The 18,626-nt window shown below is 49.8% G+C and overlaps 7 protein-coding genes across 9 annotated transcripts; 6 read left to right on the top strand and 1 right to left on the bottom strand.

The window, feature by feature from the left end:
• Positions 1–2,724: 2,724 nt before the first annotated feature.
• LOC9656726 (40S ribosomal protein S9-2) lies at positions 2,725–3,747 on the top strand. The gene is made up of 3 exons (XM_002987136.2): positions 2,725–2,862; positions 2,921–3,302; positions 3,444–3,747. Exons 1-3 carry the CDS (start codon positions 2,835–2,837, stop codon positions 3,628–3,630), a joined length of 597 nt encoding a protein of 198 aa, XP_002987182.1. The 5' UTR covers positions 2,725–2,834; the 3' UTR covers positions 3,631–3,747.
• Positions 3,748–3,866: 119 nt separating this feature from the next.
• Positions 3,867–5,151, top strand: LOC9656725 (BAHD acyltransferase DCR). The gene is made up of 2 exons (XM_002987135.2): positions 3,867–4,196; positions 4,249–5,151. The coding sequence occupies exon 2, from the start codon at positions 4,490–4,492 to the stop codon at positions 5,126–5,128; it is 639 nt and encodes a 212-aa protein (XP_002987181.2). The 5' UTR covers positions 3,867–4,196; positions 4,249–4,489; the 3' UTR covers positions 5,129–5,151.
• Positions 5,152–5,283: 132 nt separating this feature from the next.
• Positions 5,284–7,654, top strand: LOC9656724 (phenylalanine ammonia-lyase). The gene has a single exon (XM_002987134.2). It carries the CDS (start codon positions 5,585–5,587, stop codon positions 7,589–7,591), a length of 2,007 nt encoding a protein of 668 aa, XP_002987180.1. The 5' UTR covers positions 5,284–5,584; the 3' UTR covers positions 7,592–7,654.
• Positions 7,655–7,956: 302 nt separating this feature from the next.
• LOC112341195 lies at positions 7,957–9,797 on the bottom strand. Its single transcript, XM_024660920.1, has 2 exons — positions 9,634–9,797; positions 7,957–9,588 (listed from the first exon to the last, which is right to left on the bottom strand). The coding sequence occupies exons 1-2, from the start codon at positions 9,774–9,776 to the stop codon at positions 9,210–9,212; spliced, it is 522 nt and encodes a 173-aa protein (XP_024516688.1). The 5' UTR covers positions 9,777–9,797; the 3' UTR covers positions 7,957–9,209.
• On the top strand, positions 8,270–9,162 carry LOC9656723 (peroxidase 55). The gene is made up of 3 exons (XM_024660985.1): positions 8,270–8,424; positions 8,526–8,617; positions 8,747–9,162. The coding sequence occupies exons 1-3, from the start codon at positions 8,270–8,272 to the stop codon at positions 9,160–9,162; spliced, it is 663 nt and encodes a 220-aa protein (XP_024516753.1).
• A 38-nt stretch (positions 9,798–9,835) lies between the features above and the next one.
• Positions 9,836–11,149, top strand: LOC9656722 (ELL-associated factor 2). Its single transcript, XM_002987132.2, has 3 exons — positions 9,836–9,966; positions 10,034–10,392; positions 10,474–11,149. The coding sequence occupies exons 1-3, from the start codon at positions 9,855–9,857 to the stop codon at positions 10,978–10,980; spliced, it is 978 nt and encodes a 325-aa protein (XP_002987178.1). The 5' UTR covers positions 9,836–9,854; the 3' UTR covers positions 10,981–11,149.
• A 3-nt stretch (positions 11,150–11,152) lies between these two features.
• On the top strand, positions 11,153–18,219 carry LOC9662836 (queuosine salvage protein). 3 transcript variants are annotated; one of them, XR_002990459.1, is made up of 10 exons: positions 11,153–11,262; positions 11,376–11,772; positions 11,848–11,991; positions 12,062–12,160; positions 12,233–12,309; positions 12,374–12,482; positions 12,541–12,869; positions 12,924–13,538; positions 13,595–13,754; positions 13,851–15,540. XR_002990459.1 is itself a non-coding variant. In XM_024660916.1 (9 exons), exons 2-8 carry the CDS (start codon positions 11,658–11,660, stop codon positions 13,017–13,019), a joined length of 969 nt encoding a protein of 322 aa, XP_024516684.1. In that variant the 5' UTR covers positions 11,153–11,262; positions 11,376–11,657; the 3' UTR covers positions 13,020–13,023; positions 13,077–13,181. The 3 variants fall into 3 exon arrangements, 2 of the variants coding, with proteins under 2 accessions (XP_024516684.1, XP_024516683.1); XM_024660916.1 differs by lacking the exons at positions 13,595–13,754; positions 13,851–15,540 and having other exon boundaries at positions 12,924–13,023; positions 13,077–13,181; XM_024660915.1 differs by lacking the exons at positions 11,153–11,262; positions 11,376–11,772; positions 11,848–11,991; ... (2 more) ...; positions 12,374–12,482; positions 12,541–12,869 and having other exon boundaries at positions 13,176–13,538; positions 13,851–18,219.
• The last annotated feature ends 407 nt before the right edge of the window (positions 18,220–18,626 follow it).

Raw genomic sequence — 18,626 nt, 5'->3', positions numbered from 1 at the left:
CTGCCCGCGCCATTGCATTGGGGCGCTGATGCTAGGGAATGGATCGACAGCAGCTGGAGTAGGGAAGGGAGGGATCTCGAGGGCAATGCGATGGAGAAATCAGTGGGTAGAATAGCACCCCCTTTATTTAGGGTGGGCCCCATTTGCTTATTTGGATTTGCATGCCACCTCATAGCTTACACGGGCATGCCATTGTTCTAATATATTGTTTTAAATTATTTTTAAGTATTTAAAAGTAAAAAAATCAATTATACTATTTATTCTACTTAACAGCATTATCTTGATTGTATAGCTTAATATGACTGCATAGAATATTAAATGCAACTTCCTTTCTTTCAATATATATTTTTTGCTAAATATATTCTTGAAAGTAAAAGTTGTATAATCCTTTTCTTATATTAGTGAGGAAAGGATCTTTTCACTGCATTCCATGTTGATTCAATACAATTTGTATGAATTCTAGTTATGGGATCAATAAAATTCTGGGATTGGTTGACTGTATAATGAATAAAGTTCAATTGATTCAACCATTTTGAATCATAACCAGCCCAAAAATAACTATATATAATTGTTTCTAAAAAATTAATTATAATTACTAGTTAAGAATAATAATAGAAATAGAGCTTACCTGGTTTAACATATGTATATAATATATTAGTTAAAGTTTGTGCAGTATGATCAGCCATCAGAACCATAAATATTTGATCTAAATCATGTTTAATTTCTCCAAAAATTTATTGACCTTCTACTCTTCTACCATGATTATATTTCTGCTTACCAAACTTACTTTCATCAATTTCCACAATTCTTCCTGGACCACCAATCTTTTGACTACCTTGTTATAATGTGATAATATAGATATCACAACAAAAGTTATACCAATTTGTTGTTGTGTGCTCACTTTTAATACTACACTAAATATAAGTTTGATTTTATGGCATTTTAATGCACCAACAATACATTACTCTAAGCATTTGAGTAAATGTAAGATTACTATTTGCAAACCATGTATTAGTTTTAAGAGATCTTGTGGTCACTAAAGAGAATGAATAAAATAAAAAAGAAAATATAGAAAAACCTAAACCAATAATAGGTTATATACTTATAAGTTCATTCACTGGCTAATTATAAAATTATAGTCATTAACATATTAGTTAACAACATCTACTAATTAAAATTTAACGTTAGTCGTTAAACATTTAGGGTGCAGAGCTAGGTGTGACTACAGAGGAGGCGAGTGAACATGGCAAATAGGCAGCCACATAAGAGAGGGGGGTGCTGTATTATGCATTTCTCTTGGATCGGTTACAGAGCGCGGGATGTTGAGGCAATGCCATTGCAATGGCAGCGGCAAAGCTGGCCAAAACTGGCTGTCGAGTATGTGCGCTCGTTCTCACCAATGAGTGTTTTGGCAGGAAGAACAAGCAGATTTCTGGAGCCAAGAAGAAATGTTATGCTTCAGTCTGATTGCTTCAGTACCGAGGAGGTTGATATACAAAGTAAATTTTTAATACTAACTAAAGATCCATGTGCTGTAAGCAAGGAGCAGCCTAAACACCACCTGGCGCATCTCTGGAAGTACTGCATCGTAGATAAACCATCTTGATTGATCAATGAGAAGTGTTAACAGGATTAAACAAGCTGGACATGGACAAGTTTACTGCATCCTTTTGTAGCCAAGAGTTCCTTCCATACTCCATGACTCCATTCCATAAGTTTATACCACTCTAATTGCCTCAGTAACGCTATATAAACCTTGTCATTCCAAGCCTTGATGCCCCACTCATCTGGATGATCAATTCCAGTCAAGCATGCAATCTCCTTAACCTTGCTCCCCACCACTTCCCAAAGCCTGAGAACTGCAAGACCAGGATTATACTGAGCAACTAAGAAACCATCCTGCCACTTCTCAAGCTTTACGGATGACAGCCAGTCCAGCTTGATTTCTCCAATTGTACACTCCCCGCGGCTAAGCTTTAGCAACTGTGATCCTAATAGCTTCTCATGAGTGCCCTCTGATCGAAAAGCCTTCAACTCATACCATTCACCTCCGTGAGAAATTGCACTGACCATACAGTACTCTGCCGAGCCGTCGATTTCCTTCCATGCATTTGCACTCGAGTCAAACATCCACACAGAGTCCCATTTTCCACCATCGACCATAGGCACAATAAGCTTGTATCGTTTTGCATTCTTGTCACTCGCTATGGCCATTTCAAGGAAATACTTATTGTAAGATTCAAAACTGGGCAGTGCCTTCACTCGTTTGGAGAAAAAATCACACACAAATACTGTCCATATACTAGCGAAGCGATTCGAACTAGAAAACAAGAAGAAGGCAAGGTTGCTGTCATGATCGTAGGCCATGGAGCCTCTAGGGTAAAGAGGATGATAACCCCGCGGGAGAGTTTGCCTGCGCACAAAATCCATCAAAAATGTCAATGGCATCTCCTTCCATGACAATTCCCCGTCTCTGCTCTGTCTTAGAACAAGATCAAGCCTGATACTAGTTACGAACTTCCATGTCCGGAGTTGCAAAAAGCATAAGTTTTTTAGAATCTCGCGTGAGCACGCTGCCCAACTTTGACAAACCAATCTCACACTACCAGTCAAAACCTCTACTGGAACCATCTCTAAGATATCCCTGAGGAACAGCCTAAACACCTCCTCACACATCGCTCTTTTCTTAACCATAACCTGATCAAGGAATTTTATAACGATCGTTCTCCAAATTTGGGCCGTTTGATTTAGGGCTGATCGTAGGGCTTAGAGCGAACCTAGGGTTTAGGGATCTTGCCGGCGGGCGGGCGGGCGGGAGCGCTGGAGGATCGGCGATGGTGAACGTCAGCTTCTACCGCAACTGTAAGTCTCTCCTTCTCGATCGCATTGCGCCCGTGCCGATCGATCCGGTGTGCCGCAGATGGGAAAACTTTCAAGAAGCCACGGCGGCCATTCGAGAAGGAGCGCCTGGACGCGGAGCTCAAGCTGGTGGGCGAGTATGGCCTGCGCAACAAGCGCGAGCTGTGGCGACTCCAGTACGTGCTGAGTCGCATCCGCAACGCCGCGCGCCACTTGCTCACGCTGGACGAGAAGAACCCGCGCCGGATCTTCGAGGGCGACGCGCTCCTCCGCCGGATGCATCGCTATGGGCTGCTCGAGGAGGGCCAGAACAAGCTGGATTACGTGCTGGCGCTCACCGTGGAGAACTTCCTCGAGCGCCGGCTCCAGACTCTGGTGTTCAAGGCGGGCATGGCCAAGTCGATCCATCACGCGCGCGTTCTCGTCAGGCAAAGGCACATCAGGTGGGATCCAAAGTTCTCTCTCTCTTTTTCTTTCCTTCTTCTCTTAGTTCCTTCTCCACTCTCTCTAAGTTCTTTCTTCCTTCTCTTAGTTATCTTATCAGATCTCCTTGTGATCTAACGAGAGTCTTGCGAATTGGCCAGGGTCGGGAAGCAAATGGTGAACGTTCCATCCTTCCTTGTCCGCGTCGAGTCCCAGAAGCACATCGATTTTGCACTGACGAGCCCGTTCGGAGGTGGCGGCCCGGGGCGCGTCAAGAGGAAGAACATGAAGGCGGCATCGAAGAAGGCCTCTGGCGGTGGCGATGGAGACGAAGAAGAAGAGGAGTAAGCGAGCGTGCTTCCGTTTCCATTTTCCAGCGGAGATCTTCCTCGCAGCTAAGAAAATCTTGTCTAGTTATTAAAATCTAATCGTTTGAAGAGAACAATATAACGCGATTTCTTGAAAGGGCTCTACACTCCACAAAGATCATGAAGGTCGAGGAGATTGAGCGCCTCATGCTTGAGCCGCTATCCCCAACTCCAAGCTGCTTCCTTCCTCTCTCCCAGTTTGATATGAAATACATCTTCCATCCCTATATGCAAGGTGTTGCGTTCTATCCAGGCTCTCGCTCGGACGCGCAGAACCTGAGCTTGATCCACCAAGCGAGGCTCTCACTCTCTAAAGTTCTGCTCCACTTCTACCCTGCAGCTGGGCGCCTGGCGCTCTCCAGCGATGGCAACTCGTATGGAATCGACTGCAATGCCGCTGGTGTCGAGTGGACAGTGGCAAGAGCCGACTTTCCGCTTGACAAGCTCGACTACTCTCAGCCATCGCCCGACTTCTCGGCTCTGATTCGAAGTGGCAAGTATGGAAGCTCTGCGGCACCACTCGGAAGCCCGCTGCTAAGCATCCAGGTAACCAGTGACCAGCGTTTCTTGAGGATTTCATCCCCTGGATTTCATCTAGGTGACAAGGTTCTCGTGCGGAGGCATTTCGGTGGCTTTGGGCTGCGGACCATGCATTAGCTGATGGAACTGGCCGGGTGCATTTCCTAGTATCTTGGGCAGAGAGTTGTCTCAAAGGTGAGATTAGCCAAGTTCCTCGCATTGATCGAGATCTCGGGCCCCAGCAGCTGGACTACCCGAGAGCAAGTGATTTCTCGCCGGTTGCAAGCGGCCATGATCTTCCAAAGTCCGGTAACATAGCGATGAGCGGTCGAATCTTCTGCTTCGAGAGAGACTACATTGACAAGATCAAGGAGATGGCTGGCGCCGGGTTATCGAGTTTCAAAGTGCTAAGTGCTCACATCTGGATCAACATGTGTGCAGCGAGGGATCTGCCCGATTCCACGAGCACCACCAATTCCATGGCTGCCAACTGCAGGAAAAGGCTAGCTCCTCAGCTGCCGGACGAGTTCTTTGGGAATGCAGTGCTCCACGCGGTGTCAACGACGACTGCTGGTGAGCTCCGGAAAGGTGGCCTCCGCCATGCTGCAAGCTTGCTGGAGGATGCAGTTTCGACGAGCTTTGGCATGGAGGGGATCACGAAGAAGCTTAGCTCCAAGGGCATTGCAGCGGACAAGCTTGGCAAGAATTGTAACATGTTGTGCTCGAGCTCGCCGCGGTTCCGGTACTACGAGATTGATTTGGGATGGGGGAGACCAGAAGCCGTGCGGCATGTTGGATTGGAGAGGCTTGGATTGGATGGACTTTGCATGTTCAATCCTCATCCAAGATCACCCCAGGGGATTGAAGTCACCATAACTTTACCAACAGGGACACTGGAGAGGTTGAGACGTCTCCTCGAAGACGCGTGGAGCGCATACTTGTCTTGTGAAACCAAATGATAAATGAGTGGAGACATAATAGTTGGATGTCATCAAGTTTCATATAAACCATAGAAGGTTAAGAAAGAATTTGATGCTAAACTTTTAATGTGGCGAGCAAAATTCCCTCGTGTTTGAACGTGGGTGAGCTCAATTGCATGGGGGATTAGCTGGTGCTTCACAGCCATGACAGTCTACCCTTTGTTAAAAATGCAAAGTCACATACTTTGTGTTATTGAGTAACCTTTTGGAATCTTGGGCATTCAGGCAGTTCTTCCGGCGCCTGGTAGCGTGCCATGGCTTGTCTGCCCTACTCCTATCTTGCCTGCTCGCCATGCCGATGGCAACTTTCCCTTAACGCGTAGGAAACAGCAAGAGCCACGTAGAAAGAGCTAACGAGAGCCCATTTCGACTACTTTTCGCCATTAGAACGAAGACGGTTCAGGTGTGTGTGAGATCAGATCTAGGACTTGTGAAATGGGAAGTGCAGATGCATACCCCATGGATGGAGTTGATAGCCACTTGAAGGAAGTTCGTAGGATGGTCAAGGGTTTAGACAACGCCAGCATGATAGCGCTCGAGGGCACTGCCCTGACAATCGAGCAAGTCACAGCAGTTGCTAGGCGCGCTGACCACGTCCATGTTGAGCTTGCTGTCCAGAGTGCCAAATCTCGAGTGGACAAATGCGCAGAGTGGGTCATGGAGAGTGTCGCGAAAGGAGTCGATACCTATGCAATCTCCACTGGCTTCGGAGCTCACTGCAATCGAAGGACGGCAAATTTCTCGGGCCTACAGCAGGAGCTAATCCGCTACTTGAATGCTGGCATCATGGGCACCAATCCAAGCAATGTCTTGCCTGTTCATGTCACGCGCGCCACCATGCTGGTGAGGGCCAACTGTTTGGTGCAAGGCTACTCGGGAACACGTTGGGAGATCCTGGATGCCATTGTCAAGCTCATCAATGCTCAAGTTACGCCCAAAGTTCCTCTCCGAGGATCAATCACTGCTTCGGGGGATCTCATGCCGCTGGCCTACATTGCAGCCGTTCTAACCGGAAGACCAGATTCAGTAGCTTTCACCAGAGATGGAAGCGTCACCTCTGCTCAAGAAGCCCTCAAGCTTGCGGGAGTTGAAGCTCCATTCGAACTGCGGCCCAAGGAAGGAATAGCGCTTGTGAATGGGACTTCGGCGGGTGCAGCTCTGGGATCTCTCGTTTGCTTCGATGCCAACGTTCTCGTCGTCTTTGCTGAAGTCCTGACTGCCATGTTTTGCGAAGTCATCCACGCACGCAGCGAGTTTGTAGATCCGCTCATCCACAAGCTGAAGCGCCACCCTGGGCAGATCGAAGCTGCGGCAGTCATGAACCACGTCCTTCAAGACAGCGCTTTCATGGCGTCCGCAGCTAGACTGAACCAGGTTGACAACCTCAAAAAGTTCAGGCAAGACCACTACGCAATACGAAGCTCTCCGCAATGGCTAGGCCCCCAGATCGAAGTCATCCGCCATGCAACTCGCTCCATCGAGCGAGAGATCAACTCGGTCAACGACAATCCCGTGATCGACGTTGCGCGTGACAAGGCGCTGCACGGTGCAAACTTCCAAGGCACTCCCATCGGTGTCGCGATGGACAACGTGAGAATCGCCCTGGCCGCAATCGGGAAGCTCGTCTTTGCTCAATTCTCGGAGCTGGTCAATGCCAGCTTCAACAACGGGCTGCCTTCCAACCTGTCAGCTGGTGCGGACTCGTCCCTTGATTATGGATTCCATTGCGCAGAGATTGCCATGGCTGCCTACATGTCCGAGCTTGCATACTTGGCGAATCCCGTCACCACCCACGTTCAGACGGCCGAGCACCACAATCAGGCAGTCAACTCTCTCGGACTCGTCTCCGCGAGGAAATCCGAAGAGGCCGCTGAGATTCTCAAGATGATGCTGTCCACGTACTTGTTGGGCATCTGCCAGGCGATCGATCTGAGGCATCTGGAGGTGGCATTGCAAGGAGCTGTGATGAAAGTTCTCTCCTCGATCGGGGATGAGTTCTTCCCGGCTGCCTGTGTTGAGAGCATGCTGCTCGAAGTGGAGAAGCAGTATACGTTCAGCTTCATTGACGATGCAATGGACGGCTCCTCCACACTACTAAACAAGCTGAGGCAAGTCTTTCTCGCCAATCCCACCACGCAGGGCTGCTCGGTCAGGAAATTTGGCGAGTTTAAAGATCGATTGAAACCAAAACTGGAGGAGGCGATTGCCACAACCAGGAAAGAGTCCCTGGACAAACCTGCGACTCATATCATAGAGAAGTGCGTCTCATACCCGCTGTACCAGTTTGTTCGTCATGAACTGGGCACGGAGATGCTCACAGGGGGTGGCCTGGAAGGAAGAGCTCCCAAGCAGGACCTGGACAAAATATACGATGCATTCTGCAATGGGAGCCTGATGGAGCCGCTCTTCAAGTGTCTTGAAGGGTTTGAGCAGCATGGCTGAGGGAGTTAATCAAATAAAGGACTGCATAGCAAAATCTTTATGTGCAGGAGGCAAAAGAAAGAGGAAAAGCAAGAGAGCGAAGAGAAAGAGAGAGACGTTTTTGTCACTGTTTCTTTTTCTTTCAACCTTTAATAAGAAGATACTTCCAGCGCAATATGGAATGTCCATAGAGTATATTCTAAGATTTAGCATTAATTTAAAAGGGTGTGAAGAAATTTCACATTACTTCCAGCAAACAATTTTTACAAACAATAATTTCACTTTGTCTACTCGATGAGCAACTTTGTGGTACAAAACCCTGAGAATCATTGCCAGAACTGCTAAAGCTAGATAATAATAAGATCCACTCATCAGAATAGTCCACCTCAAGAATCCCACTTATATTATAATGAACTAAATTGCATGACAGTAACTTGAGCTGCGGAGTCCAACCAAGATGAGATTTCTGGCTGTTTTGATTGCAATCGCAGTGATTTTTCCAAGCTCTTCCCACCAATTCTGGCCCGGTTTCTACGACTCGAGCTGCCCAGGCATCGCATCCATCGTCGCGCAAGTTTCACTGAGGAGATTCCAGCAGCTGACCAATCACCCAGCACAAGTTCTTCGGCTTTTCTTCCACGACTGCTTCGTAGAGGTTTGTGTTGATCGGGTAGAGCGCGTTTGCCAATCCCACAAACAATGCAGGGCTGCGATGGATCGATCCTCATCGGCCAAACTCCGCAGTCCTCGGTCGAGAGAGACTCCGTGGCAAACCGGGACTTAGTCCAGGATGCGTTTGATACGATCGATCTCGCGAAGCAAGCCGTGGAAGCCCAGTGCCCGGGTGTGGTCTCGTGTGCTGATATACTTGCGATGGTCACTCGAGATATGTTGATCCTGGCAAGTTTCCAGCATGCTTCTGTGTCCTTGTTTTGATCTTTATAAACTCTTCCAGGCGGGAGGGCCGGGCTGGAATCTGGCGCTCGGACGGAGGGATGGAACAGTGTCACGCGCGGATAGCGCGCTTAGAGAAATCCCATCGCCAAGGTCTGGTCTGGACGAGCTGCTCAAGAACTTCCACAGCAAAGGACTCAACTTACTTGATCTCGTCACGCTCTCTGGTATGGATATGTAGCTGCTAGCTCGAAAAGCCTCGATGATCTTCTCTTTTTCCAGGCGCTCACACGCTCGGGGTCTCCCACTGCTCGCAATTCAGCCAGAGGCTCTATGGAGTCAACACCTCTCTGGACGGCACAGACCCTTCTCTCGATCCGTCCTTCGCGAAGGAACTCAAGAAGGACTGCCCGCCAGGAGCCCCTGTGACGGCCATCGAGTTCTTCGACAAGGCCGCGCCTTTCACCTTCGACAACCATTACTTCAAGAACCTGGAAGCCGGCAGATCGCTGCTCACATCCGACGAGAGCCTCCTCGCCTCCTTCCCCTCCAGGGAAATCGTCAGGCTATTCGCTCGAGATCCAGCGCTGTTCTTCTTTTCCTTCGCGGCATCCATGGACAAGCTCTCCAGATTGGGCGTCAAGACCGGCGGGGCGGGCGAGATCCGGCGATCGTGTAACCGATTCAATGCGCAGTAGCTAGAAACTCTCAAGAACCCTAAAAGTAAGAACCCTAATTTTTGTGCTCAAACTTCTTTAAAGCCCTTGCGAAAGTCCGCGAAATCCTCCCCTTCTTTTTCTTCTCCTTCCATCTCCTCGCCCCTTCTTCCTCGCCCGAATGGCTGCGGCGATGGAGCTCTCCGGTGGAATCTCTCCTCGTCGCTGCCCCTCTCTCTCTCGCCGTGCTTGAAGATCCCAAAGTTCCCAAACAGCTCGTTTGCCATCTCTTCCGCCGCGCGCATGAATCCCTCGATCTCGCCCGATAGATGCTCCTCCAGCGCCTCGGAGAATCGTGACAATGGATTGCCGCTGCTAGAGCCAAGGCTGTGCTGGTGATCGCCCTCCTCCTCGCTTGGAACGTCCTCCTCTGTCTCCTCTCTCTTGGACTCCACGACCTCGGGCTTCCTAGATCGATGATGATCGAAATTGGAAGAAAGAAATAGAGATTACCTCCCAGGGCAGTGGCGGAGGAGCTGCTCGAGCCTCTCACACCTCAAGATCGGCTTCCTCGTCTCTGGATCCTCCACGGTATTGCAAGTCTTGCGGCGAATCCTGGTATAGGTGCAGCCATCGGCATCGATCTTGCCCTCCATCCTCGCTCCAAAATCCCTGGCGTTTCGAGATTAGGTCTCTTGGCCAAAGCCCACGAAATTAGGGTTCTTGAGCGAGCTATGGCTGCGCGCCCCAAGGAGCCCTCCACGGCGCCCCAGGCGGAGCACTGGTATCCTCTACAGCTCGGATCCAGTCTCAAGGATCCGTCCAAGCGCTTCTACTTCCTGCGCTGTAAGTGCGATCTCGATCTCGATCGATATTTCCAGCTGAGATTTCTTTCTTTGCCTGTGGCGCTTAGATGAATTCAAGCCTGCTTCGATCGATACGAGCCGGCCAGGGTCGCTCCACAAAGACAAGGGCGCCGAGGTGACTGTGGAGCTCTCAAACAATCAGCCAGGGAAGCCCAAGGTCGCGTTTCAAGGTATTAGCGAGGACTGCAAAGACTCCGATGCTATCTTGTTCTTTGATGGAAGGACTTTCAGATTAGAAAGGCTCCACAGGGCAGTGAAGAGCCTCAGGCATCTCCGGTTGCCTGGCGAGTCTGCGGCCTCCTCCTCCTCGGCTCTCGCAGCTCCGGAAAATCGATCGCCTTTGCATCTGAATGGAACGAGCAGTGCTAGCGCCGGAGACGATGCCAACGTCTATAGAGGCCCTCGGGTATGTGATCCTCGAACTTTCTTCCTTGCTTCTATGCTCTTGGGCTTGTTCTTAGTTTCGTGCTCTTGGTTTTTCTTCCAGGAACACATCGAAGAGATTGTCATTGGTGGCCAGCCCGAGGCCGCAGCGAGCAACAAGAAAAACGAGAAGAAAGCTGCTGGGAGCAAAGGAAAATCGAAAGCCGCAGCGCCATCTCCTCCGCCGAAGCGATCACACGCGGATGAGTTCTCGCCGGTGGACATGGAAGACGATGCTGCCGCGGACGCGAAGAAGCTCAAGCCGAGCGGTGGTGTTCTAGCCAACAACGTCGAGCACATCGACGTGAGCAACAACATGGAGGAGGGCATGGCGGAGCACGAGAGTGACTACGAGCTCGAGGACGTGGATGTGAGCGAGGACGAGGACGGGCAGCTCAACTCCAAGCCGCCGCCGCTCTCGATCGAGAGCCATCCTGCTGTGCCGGATCATCCAGAGTCCAAGGCAAGCTCCAGCGAGAGTGGAAGCAGCAGCAGCTCCGAGGGTGGAAGCGGAAGCAGCAGTGGCAGCGATGGCAGTGACGATGAATCGGCGAGCTTGCTAGAGATTTGATCATCATCCGGGCTCCAAAGAAGAACTCTCTCAAGGGAGAACTAAGAAGAAGTGGCACGAACAAAGGTATCTATAGAAATGCTCTATGATCATGAGCGTTATCTCCAAATTTCTATCTTCCATCTCTGAGACCTACACTTGAATAAAAGGTGAAATATTTTGCCATGCGTTTGAGGGTTTTGCCGCGCATTTCCTTTGTTCTTCGTCTCGGTCTCTCGCTCAAATGCGCCAAGCGATGGAACGCGTCCGAGGCGCAATCCCGCCGGCGCCATGGCAGCACAGGTAGGCGCCTTCTTGCTTGCGCTGCGATCGATCGGCGGCGAGAATCCTCGTTCTTGCGCTTGTTTCCTCCGAAATATCGATGCTTGAGGCGTTTTTCGTGCGTGTTCTCGCAGATCGCCACCGCGCGGCGGCAACGTCGACATCGAGTCGGGCATCGAGATCGCGGAAGAGCCCGGCGAAGAGGAGCCGGAAGTGTCCTTCTGGACGAAGCTGCTGCATTCCATCAAGAAGATCATCGGCGGCACCAGGAGCTGAGAGACAGCGTGATTCTCTCGCTCGATCCCTCGTTTCTTTCTTCCTAGAGTAGAAATCTCGGTTCTTCCTCTCTCTCTTTCTTGAGTGTACAGGGCCATTTTTTTTTGGTTAATGCCTAGTGCCGCTTAAACCCTAAGGCTATGGCGGATCACGGAGAGCGCAATGCCGTGGCAGCGCCATTCTCCTCCTTGGCTGTTCGATCCTCGACGGAATGGGTAGCCGATCACGCGTCTCATGTTTCCATCGATCCCGCCGGTGAGAATTTTTCATCCAGAACTTTTTCTTTCTTTCTTTCCTTCTTTTGGATGATCTTCCGTGGTGATTGTGCAGGCATTGCAAAGGTGGTGGATGGTCTGCACGGAGATCTCCCAGCGGTTTCATGGGACTTCGAAGGCATCCATTACTTCGATGGTGGTCCTCTCACGGCACAGTACTTGTTGGTCCTTGACACTCTCAACTTCTGCTTTTGGCCAGGTTTGATCATTCCTTTCTTTTGTTGTTCTTTTGTTGTTCTTTTGTTGCTTGACACTGTCGTTTTTTGTAGATGGCGACCTTCACTACGATCACTTGGCGGCGGGGCTCAAGCGCGCTTTGCAAAGAGATAACAGCATTTTCGATGCTAAGAGTCTCAAGTCTTTCACAGGTAAGCGCTTGTTTTTTAGCTTTTGCGGTCAAGTTTTTTTGCTGATTAGTTAGCTGCGTGTGTCAAACGCAGGCATTCAGTTGCGTGAATTACTTGAATGGCCACGCCCACTTCCTCTACAGGACGAACGTGCCCGTTTATTAGCAGAGGTTAGATTCAATTTGTGCACTGACACGCACACTAATTTTTTTTTCTCTCTTTTGTTTTTTCTAGGTGGGGACTGAACTAGAGAGAAGCTTCGATGGACAAGCAGTAAACTTAATCCTTGCTGCACGCGGCTCGGCTGTCGCTCTTGTGGAACTGGTTGCTATGCATTTTCCTGGTAATCAGTTGTTCTTGGATATGTATGAGCTGTTCTTTTGATCCTTGTACACGTCCAGGCTTCAGGGACCATTCCGTGTACAAGGGGCATCAAGTCTTCCTTTACAAGAGAGCTCAGATATTTGTTGCTGATCTTTGGGGAGCTTTCAAGGGCCAAGGCTTGGGAGCATTCGCGGACATTGCTGCTATAACGATGTTTGCGGACTACATTGTTCCTGCTGTTCTTCGGCAGTGGGGAATCCTCAACTACAGCCCGAAACTTGCTCGAATAGTAGACAATCTCGAGGAGCTGTCGTCCGGCACGGAGGAAGAGATTGAAATTCGTGCTTGTACAATCGCAGCAGTGGAGATGCTCCGCGAGAAACTAAGATCGAAGGCTGGGAAAGAGGTATGAGTCGATTGGATATCATACCAAACTGTTCGTGACATTGAAAATTTCCAGGTCCTGAGCGTGCAAGTGGATTGGTGGCTGTGGTCGTCGGGAATAGGAGCAAACAAAAACCTTCGATTCCATCGGACTCGAACACTCTACTATTGACAAGGTAGATAGATCTACATAGATCTAAATATACTGATCCTTTTTTCTTCTTTGCAGATCAGTGCTGAATGCACAAACTAGTCTTGGACCAGTCCGATCTCCGCTACTCTTTCCAATGCCGAGGGAGCGCCTACCATCCCGCACGACCCCCAGTTCTCTAGACTCTCATATCCATCTGCAAACAGCTCGAGGCAACGATCAGTAGCGAGCAGCATAGCCATCACGCGCTCCACGAGCACACTAAACAGCCAGGAACTCTTTGCAAGCGCTAGTGGATTCTCCATTCAGCGGGCTCCGAATTCTTCGGACAGTCTCGCCTTTTGTAGTGGAGAGAGTTTAAGACGTACAAGTATGTGGCTTGGTGAGAAGGACGGCATTAATAGCCTCGTGCTAGCGGGGCACCCTTCGTGGCGTCACACCTTGGATTTGTTCCAGCCGCTGGACCGCTGAGCCGATGAGGGCCTGGGACGATGCCAGTGGCGGATACAATTCGGAGGGCATTGGATTTGAACGCTCGAGGTATCTTTGTCCCCAATAGATGTTTTCTCTGACCAGCTTGCATTTGTTTATTCCAGAAAACAGTGGTCAGTGCATCGATCTGGCGAGCATGAATGATCCACAAAGGTGTGTGAAGATAATGTTGGGCACTGCAGCACGCAAACGGCATCATTGTTTTGGCAACGCTAGAACGTCAGCATGATCCTCGAAGAACAATGACTTCCACGAAACGACGAGGTGAAACTTCGAGTAAAGTTTTAAGTTGGTAGCCTAGTCGCTCGCGAATAAATTCGCTATGACTCTAACTTCGTTTTCTCGTGACGATTTTTCCAGGCCATTGCCACGAGAAAAGCTTGTCTGGCAAGATCGTCAAATGAGAAGCCTACATGATCTTCGAGAATCTGGGCGATGGGAACGTTGGCCAGTGGGTCGTGCGCATCAAGTCATGCACAAGCCTCTCTCGAGCGGCGCAGCTCCACGCACAGTCGCACAAGAGCCTCGAATTCAACACTTACCTCTCCAAGCAGATGTATGGCAAATGCGGCAGCCTCCAAAACGCTCGCAGCGTCTTTGACACCATCCAGATCTTCTCGTGGAACTTGCTGCTATCGGTGCATGCCCAGAACGGGGAATTGGAGGAGGCCAGGCGGTCCCGTGCAAAGCCTCGGTGTCATGGAACATGACGGCGAGAAGCGAGGGCTGTTTTTGATGGCATGGATTTGGAGGAAAGGGATCCAGTGTCGTGGAATGCCCACAGTGGGCATTGAGGAGGTATTTGATGGAATGCCACTTGGGCTCCTGGAATGCGCCGTTTTGAGGAAGCGAAGGATGTCTTTGATGGTATGCCCGCGAGGGACTTAACTTCCTGGAGCGCCATGCTGGCGACTGTTGCCACCCTTGGGCATCTTCAAGAATTCAAGGAGTTTTTTTGGTTTGATTCCCGAGTGGAATACCGTCGCACGTTTTGACGAGATTCCATGCAGCAGCATATGCCCAATGAGGGCATCTTGATTTGGCCTTGTAGCTCTTTGCCACGAGCGAAACTCCGTGTCATGCACGACGATCCTCGGCGGCTGACCCTACCAGCGGAGCAGTCATCTACAATGACTATGTCGTGTGCTGGAACGACATGTCTATGCTTGCAACGTAACCTCCTTGGAGAAATCTAGGTTGGTCACTATAATCGTAGGTTTAGGGTCTAAGCAATCAAGAAGTGTTTTCTATCTAGCAGCTCGCTAGATTCTGGCTTAGGTCTGCTATCCGCTGCATGGCACCAGTGACATAGAGTGCCCTGGAAAATGGCAAGAACCATGGAAGCGATTTCAAAGACTAGGCATAACCATTATTGCTTCTAGAGAATATGCTTGGGAGAAGTATGCTAAAGGGATGTGTGAAGGGCCTTACACTAACAACCAAGTCCTCCACTGGAACCATCTCTAAGATATCCCCGAGGCGAAATTCTAAGAAGCTCATGCTTTTGGCAAGTCCAATCCCAACTAATCTCAAGCTTGATCTTGTTCTACAAAGTCGCAATGGTGGGAAGTTGTCATGGAAGGAAATACCATTGGACTTTTTGATGGATTTGTGTCCACAAAAGCTCGCATTGCTCCAGGCCTCAGGATGCCAAGCAAAGCTTTCGAAAGTGCAGCACAAGGAGCATGCTCTTCAAAGAGATCGGCCAATTGTAAGAGACAATGGCCTGGATGGAGCCACAGGAACTTGATGAGTATCTCCAAAACATCCTCGCCAATCTTCCAGGACATCCAGTCCTCGTCCTCATCATCCATTTCCTCGTCGTCTTTGATCGAGCTTTCCTCGGCAGCACTGGCAAACTGTCCAGGAGGAGAGTTATACTCCTCTTTACTATAAAGGCTCTATGGCCTACGATCTTGAGAGCAACCTTGCCTTCTTCTTCTTTGCGAGTTGGAAGGACTTCACTACTATATGGACAGTATTTGTGTGTGATCTTTTCTGTTCAAAGGCACTACCCAATTTTGAATCTTACCAAAATATTCCTTTGGAATGGCCATGGTGAGTGACAAGAATGCAAGACGATACAAGCTTGTTGTGCCTATGGTCCATATCGGAGCTTGGAACTCTGTGTTGATGTAGCGCGAATGGATCGATGCTCGGCGGAGTACTGTAATTTCTCGCGGGGGTGAATGGTATGGGTTGAAGGCTCTTCGATCAGACGAGGAGCGATTAGCATCACAGTTGCTAAAGGTTAGCGTGCAATTGGAGAAATCAAGCTTGTCTCGCCGCCATTCGGAGTATTCAAGCTTGAGAAGTGGCAGAATGGTTACTTAGTTCTCCAGTATAATACTGGGCCTGCGAAGTGGTGGGGAGCAATGCCAAGGAGATTGCATGCTTGACTGGAACTGATGATCAAGAAGATTGGGGACTTTGGAATGACAAAAGGACAAATAGTGGTATAAACTTATTGAATGGAGTCATGGAGTGTGGAGGTTAAAGAAGATACAAAAAAATACACTAATCTTGTCCATGTCCAGCTTGTCTAAATTTCTCATAGATCAATCAATATATATGATGAAAGTTGACAACAAGTTTGTGAGCATCACGTCCTTCTCCCTACATTCCCCATGCACCCTGTGCGGCACCCGCCACGAGACTTAACTTGGTTTTCTCATTTTCCAGGCCGCTGCCAAGAAAAGCCATGAGAAGCATACACGAGAAACTGGGCGTTGGCCAGTGGGTCGAGCGCATCAAGTCATGCACAAGCCTTTCTCGAGCGACGCAGCTCCACGCACAGCTCCTCCACTTGCACAAGAGTCTCGAATTCGACACTTTCCTCTCCAACTTGCTCGTCCAGATGTATGGCAAATGCGGCAGCCTCCAAAACGCTCGCGGCGTCTTTGACGGCATCCGCCACAAAGATGTCTTCTCGTGGAACTTGCTGCTCTCGGCGCATGCCCAGAACGGGGAATTGGAGGACGCCAGGCGGTTGTTCGAGGCCATCCCGTGCAAAGACTCGGTGTCATGGAACACGATTTTGACTGCGCTCGTCCAGGGTGAGAGTATGGATGAAGCGAGGGCGATCTTTGATGGCATGGATTTGGAGGACAGGGATCCGGTGTCGTGGAATGTGATGCTTACTGGATATGCCCAAGCTGGGCATTTGGAGAAAGCACAGGAGGTTTTTGATGGGATGCCGGTTTGGAACTTGAGCTCCTGGAATGCGCTGTTGTCAGGATACTCGCAAGCGGATTGTTTTGAGGAAGCCAAGGATGTGTTTGATCGCATGCCCGCGAAAGATTTAACTTCGTGGAGTGCCATGTTTGCTACAGTTGCCACCTTGGGGCATCTGTCTGAAGCTAAGGAGTTTTTTGGGTTAATCCCCGAGTGGAATACCATTTCATGCACGGCTATGCTGTCGTGCTTTGCAAAACACGGGCATTTAGAACAAGCTAAAAGGGTTTTTGACGAGATGCCTGCGAGGGATTTTATTTCGTGGAACGCCATGCTATCTGCATATACCCAATGCGAGCATCTTGATTCTGCCTTGGAGCTCTTTAACGCCATGCCCGAGCGAAACTCCGTGTCGTGCACGACGATTCTCGGCGGCTGCGCTCACAGCAATCGAGCCAGTGAAGCGGAGCGCATCTTTGCGAGCATCCCGGCTCGGTACAATGACGATATCGCGTGCTGGAATGCCATGCTGAGCGTCTATGCTCGCGACCTAAACTCCTTGGAGAATTCTAGGATTTTCTTCGCGGCCATGCCGCGCCAGAACCTCGTCTCGTTTGTCACCATGATGTGCGCCTACGCTCAGAGTGGGAGATACCAGGACGCCGAAGCTCTGCTGGATAGGATGCCACACCACGACGTGGTTTCATCTACGTCGGCGATCCACGCATATGCACAACGAGGGCTTTTGCTTGAGGCGATGGACGTGTTCTCGGCGATGCGCGAGTGGAGCGTGGTGGCATGCAACGCGATGGTAAATGGGTTTTCCCAGCTTGGGCGTGTGGAAGAGGCCAAGGCGATTGTGGATTCCATGCCTGCCCACGACGTGAGCTCCTGGAACGCTATCCTCGTCGCGTATGCCCGAGAAGGGCATATGGAACAGCTCGAGCGGTTCTTTACCGCGATGCCGCACAAGAACGCTGCGTCGTGGAGCTTGCTCATCGCCGCCATCGCCGGTGATGGCAGGCCCAGCGCCGCGAGAAAGATCTTCGAGACCATCAGTCGCGACGAGGATTTGCCGCTGTGGAACACGATGCTGGGAGTTCTCGCACAGAGCTCGCAAAACATCGGCACCGCCGAGGAGATGTTTAGAGAGATGACGATGGAAGGCGCGAGCAGCCCAGATGAGATCAGCTTTACGTGGATTCTACTCGAGTGTAGCCATTCGGGGGACTTGGAGGCGGGATATGGATGGTTTTGCTCCATGAGAATGGACTATGGCGTGAGAACGAGCAAGCACCACTATGGGTGTGTGATCGACTTGCTGGGGCGAGCTGGGCGACTGGACGAAGCCCAGGATCTTCTCGCAAACATGCCGTTCAAGCCGCAAGCTCCTGAGTGGACTTGCTTTCTCGGAGCTTGCAGGAAGAGTTATAGCCCTGACTCCACGATGAACTTGGCGGCAAGTAGAGTGTTTGTCCTTGAGCCGAGAAATGCTGCTCCGTACCTGTTGCTCACTAGAAGAAACACTAGCAACTAAATTAGTGAATTCTCTCTCTCTCTCTCTACTATCATTGAGTTTAGAACTTTGGATTGATGGTTTATTCACTCAAACCTGTCGGAGCAGCCTGGCCACTATGCCATCTACTGGGAGCTGATAAACAATCTAGATTACTCCAATCATTTGCTTTTAAACAGGTGTTGTGATGGTCATTCACTTCTATCCCATACATAATGGGGAGAACTGGGACAATCGGACTCCTCCAGCTTGTGATTGTGTAAAAATGCAGCTTTGCAGAATTTTGGAGCATGCAATGCTTCTTTGTCTGGCAGGAGCCCAAGAGCTGGAAATTGATTTCTTTTGTACTGAATCCAAAAGAAAACCATAAAATGTTTGAAGAACAATTAGTAGTAGCAAAGTTAATTAACATGCACAACATCAAGAAAATGAAATTATACATCCAA

This window comes from Selaginella moellendorffii, unplaced genomic scaffold (genome assembly GCF_000143415.4).
Source record: "Selaginella moellendorffii unplaced genomic scaffold, v1.0 SELMOscaffold_79, whole genome shotgun sequence".
Classification (NCBI taxonomy): Eukaryota; Viridiplantae; Streptophyta; class Lycopodiopsida; order Selaginellales; family Selaginellaceae; genus Selaginella; species Selaginella moellendorffii.
This window is presented reverse-complemented; position numbering and strand designations above follow the sequence as displayed.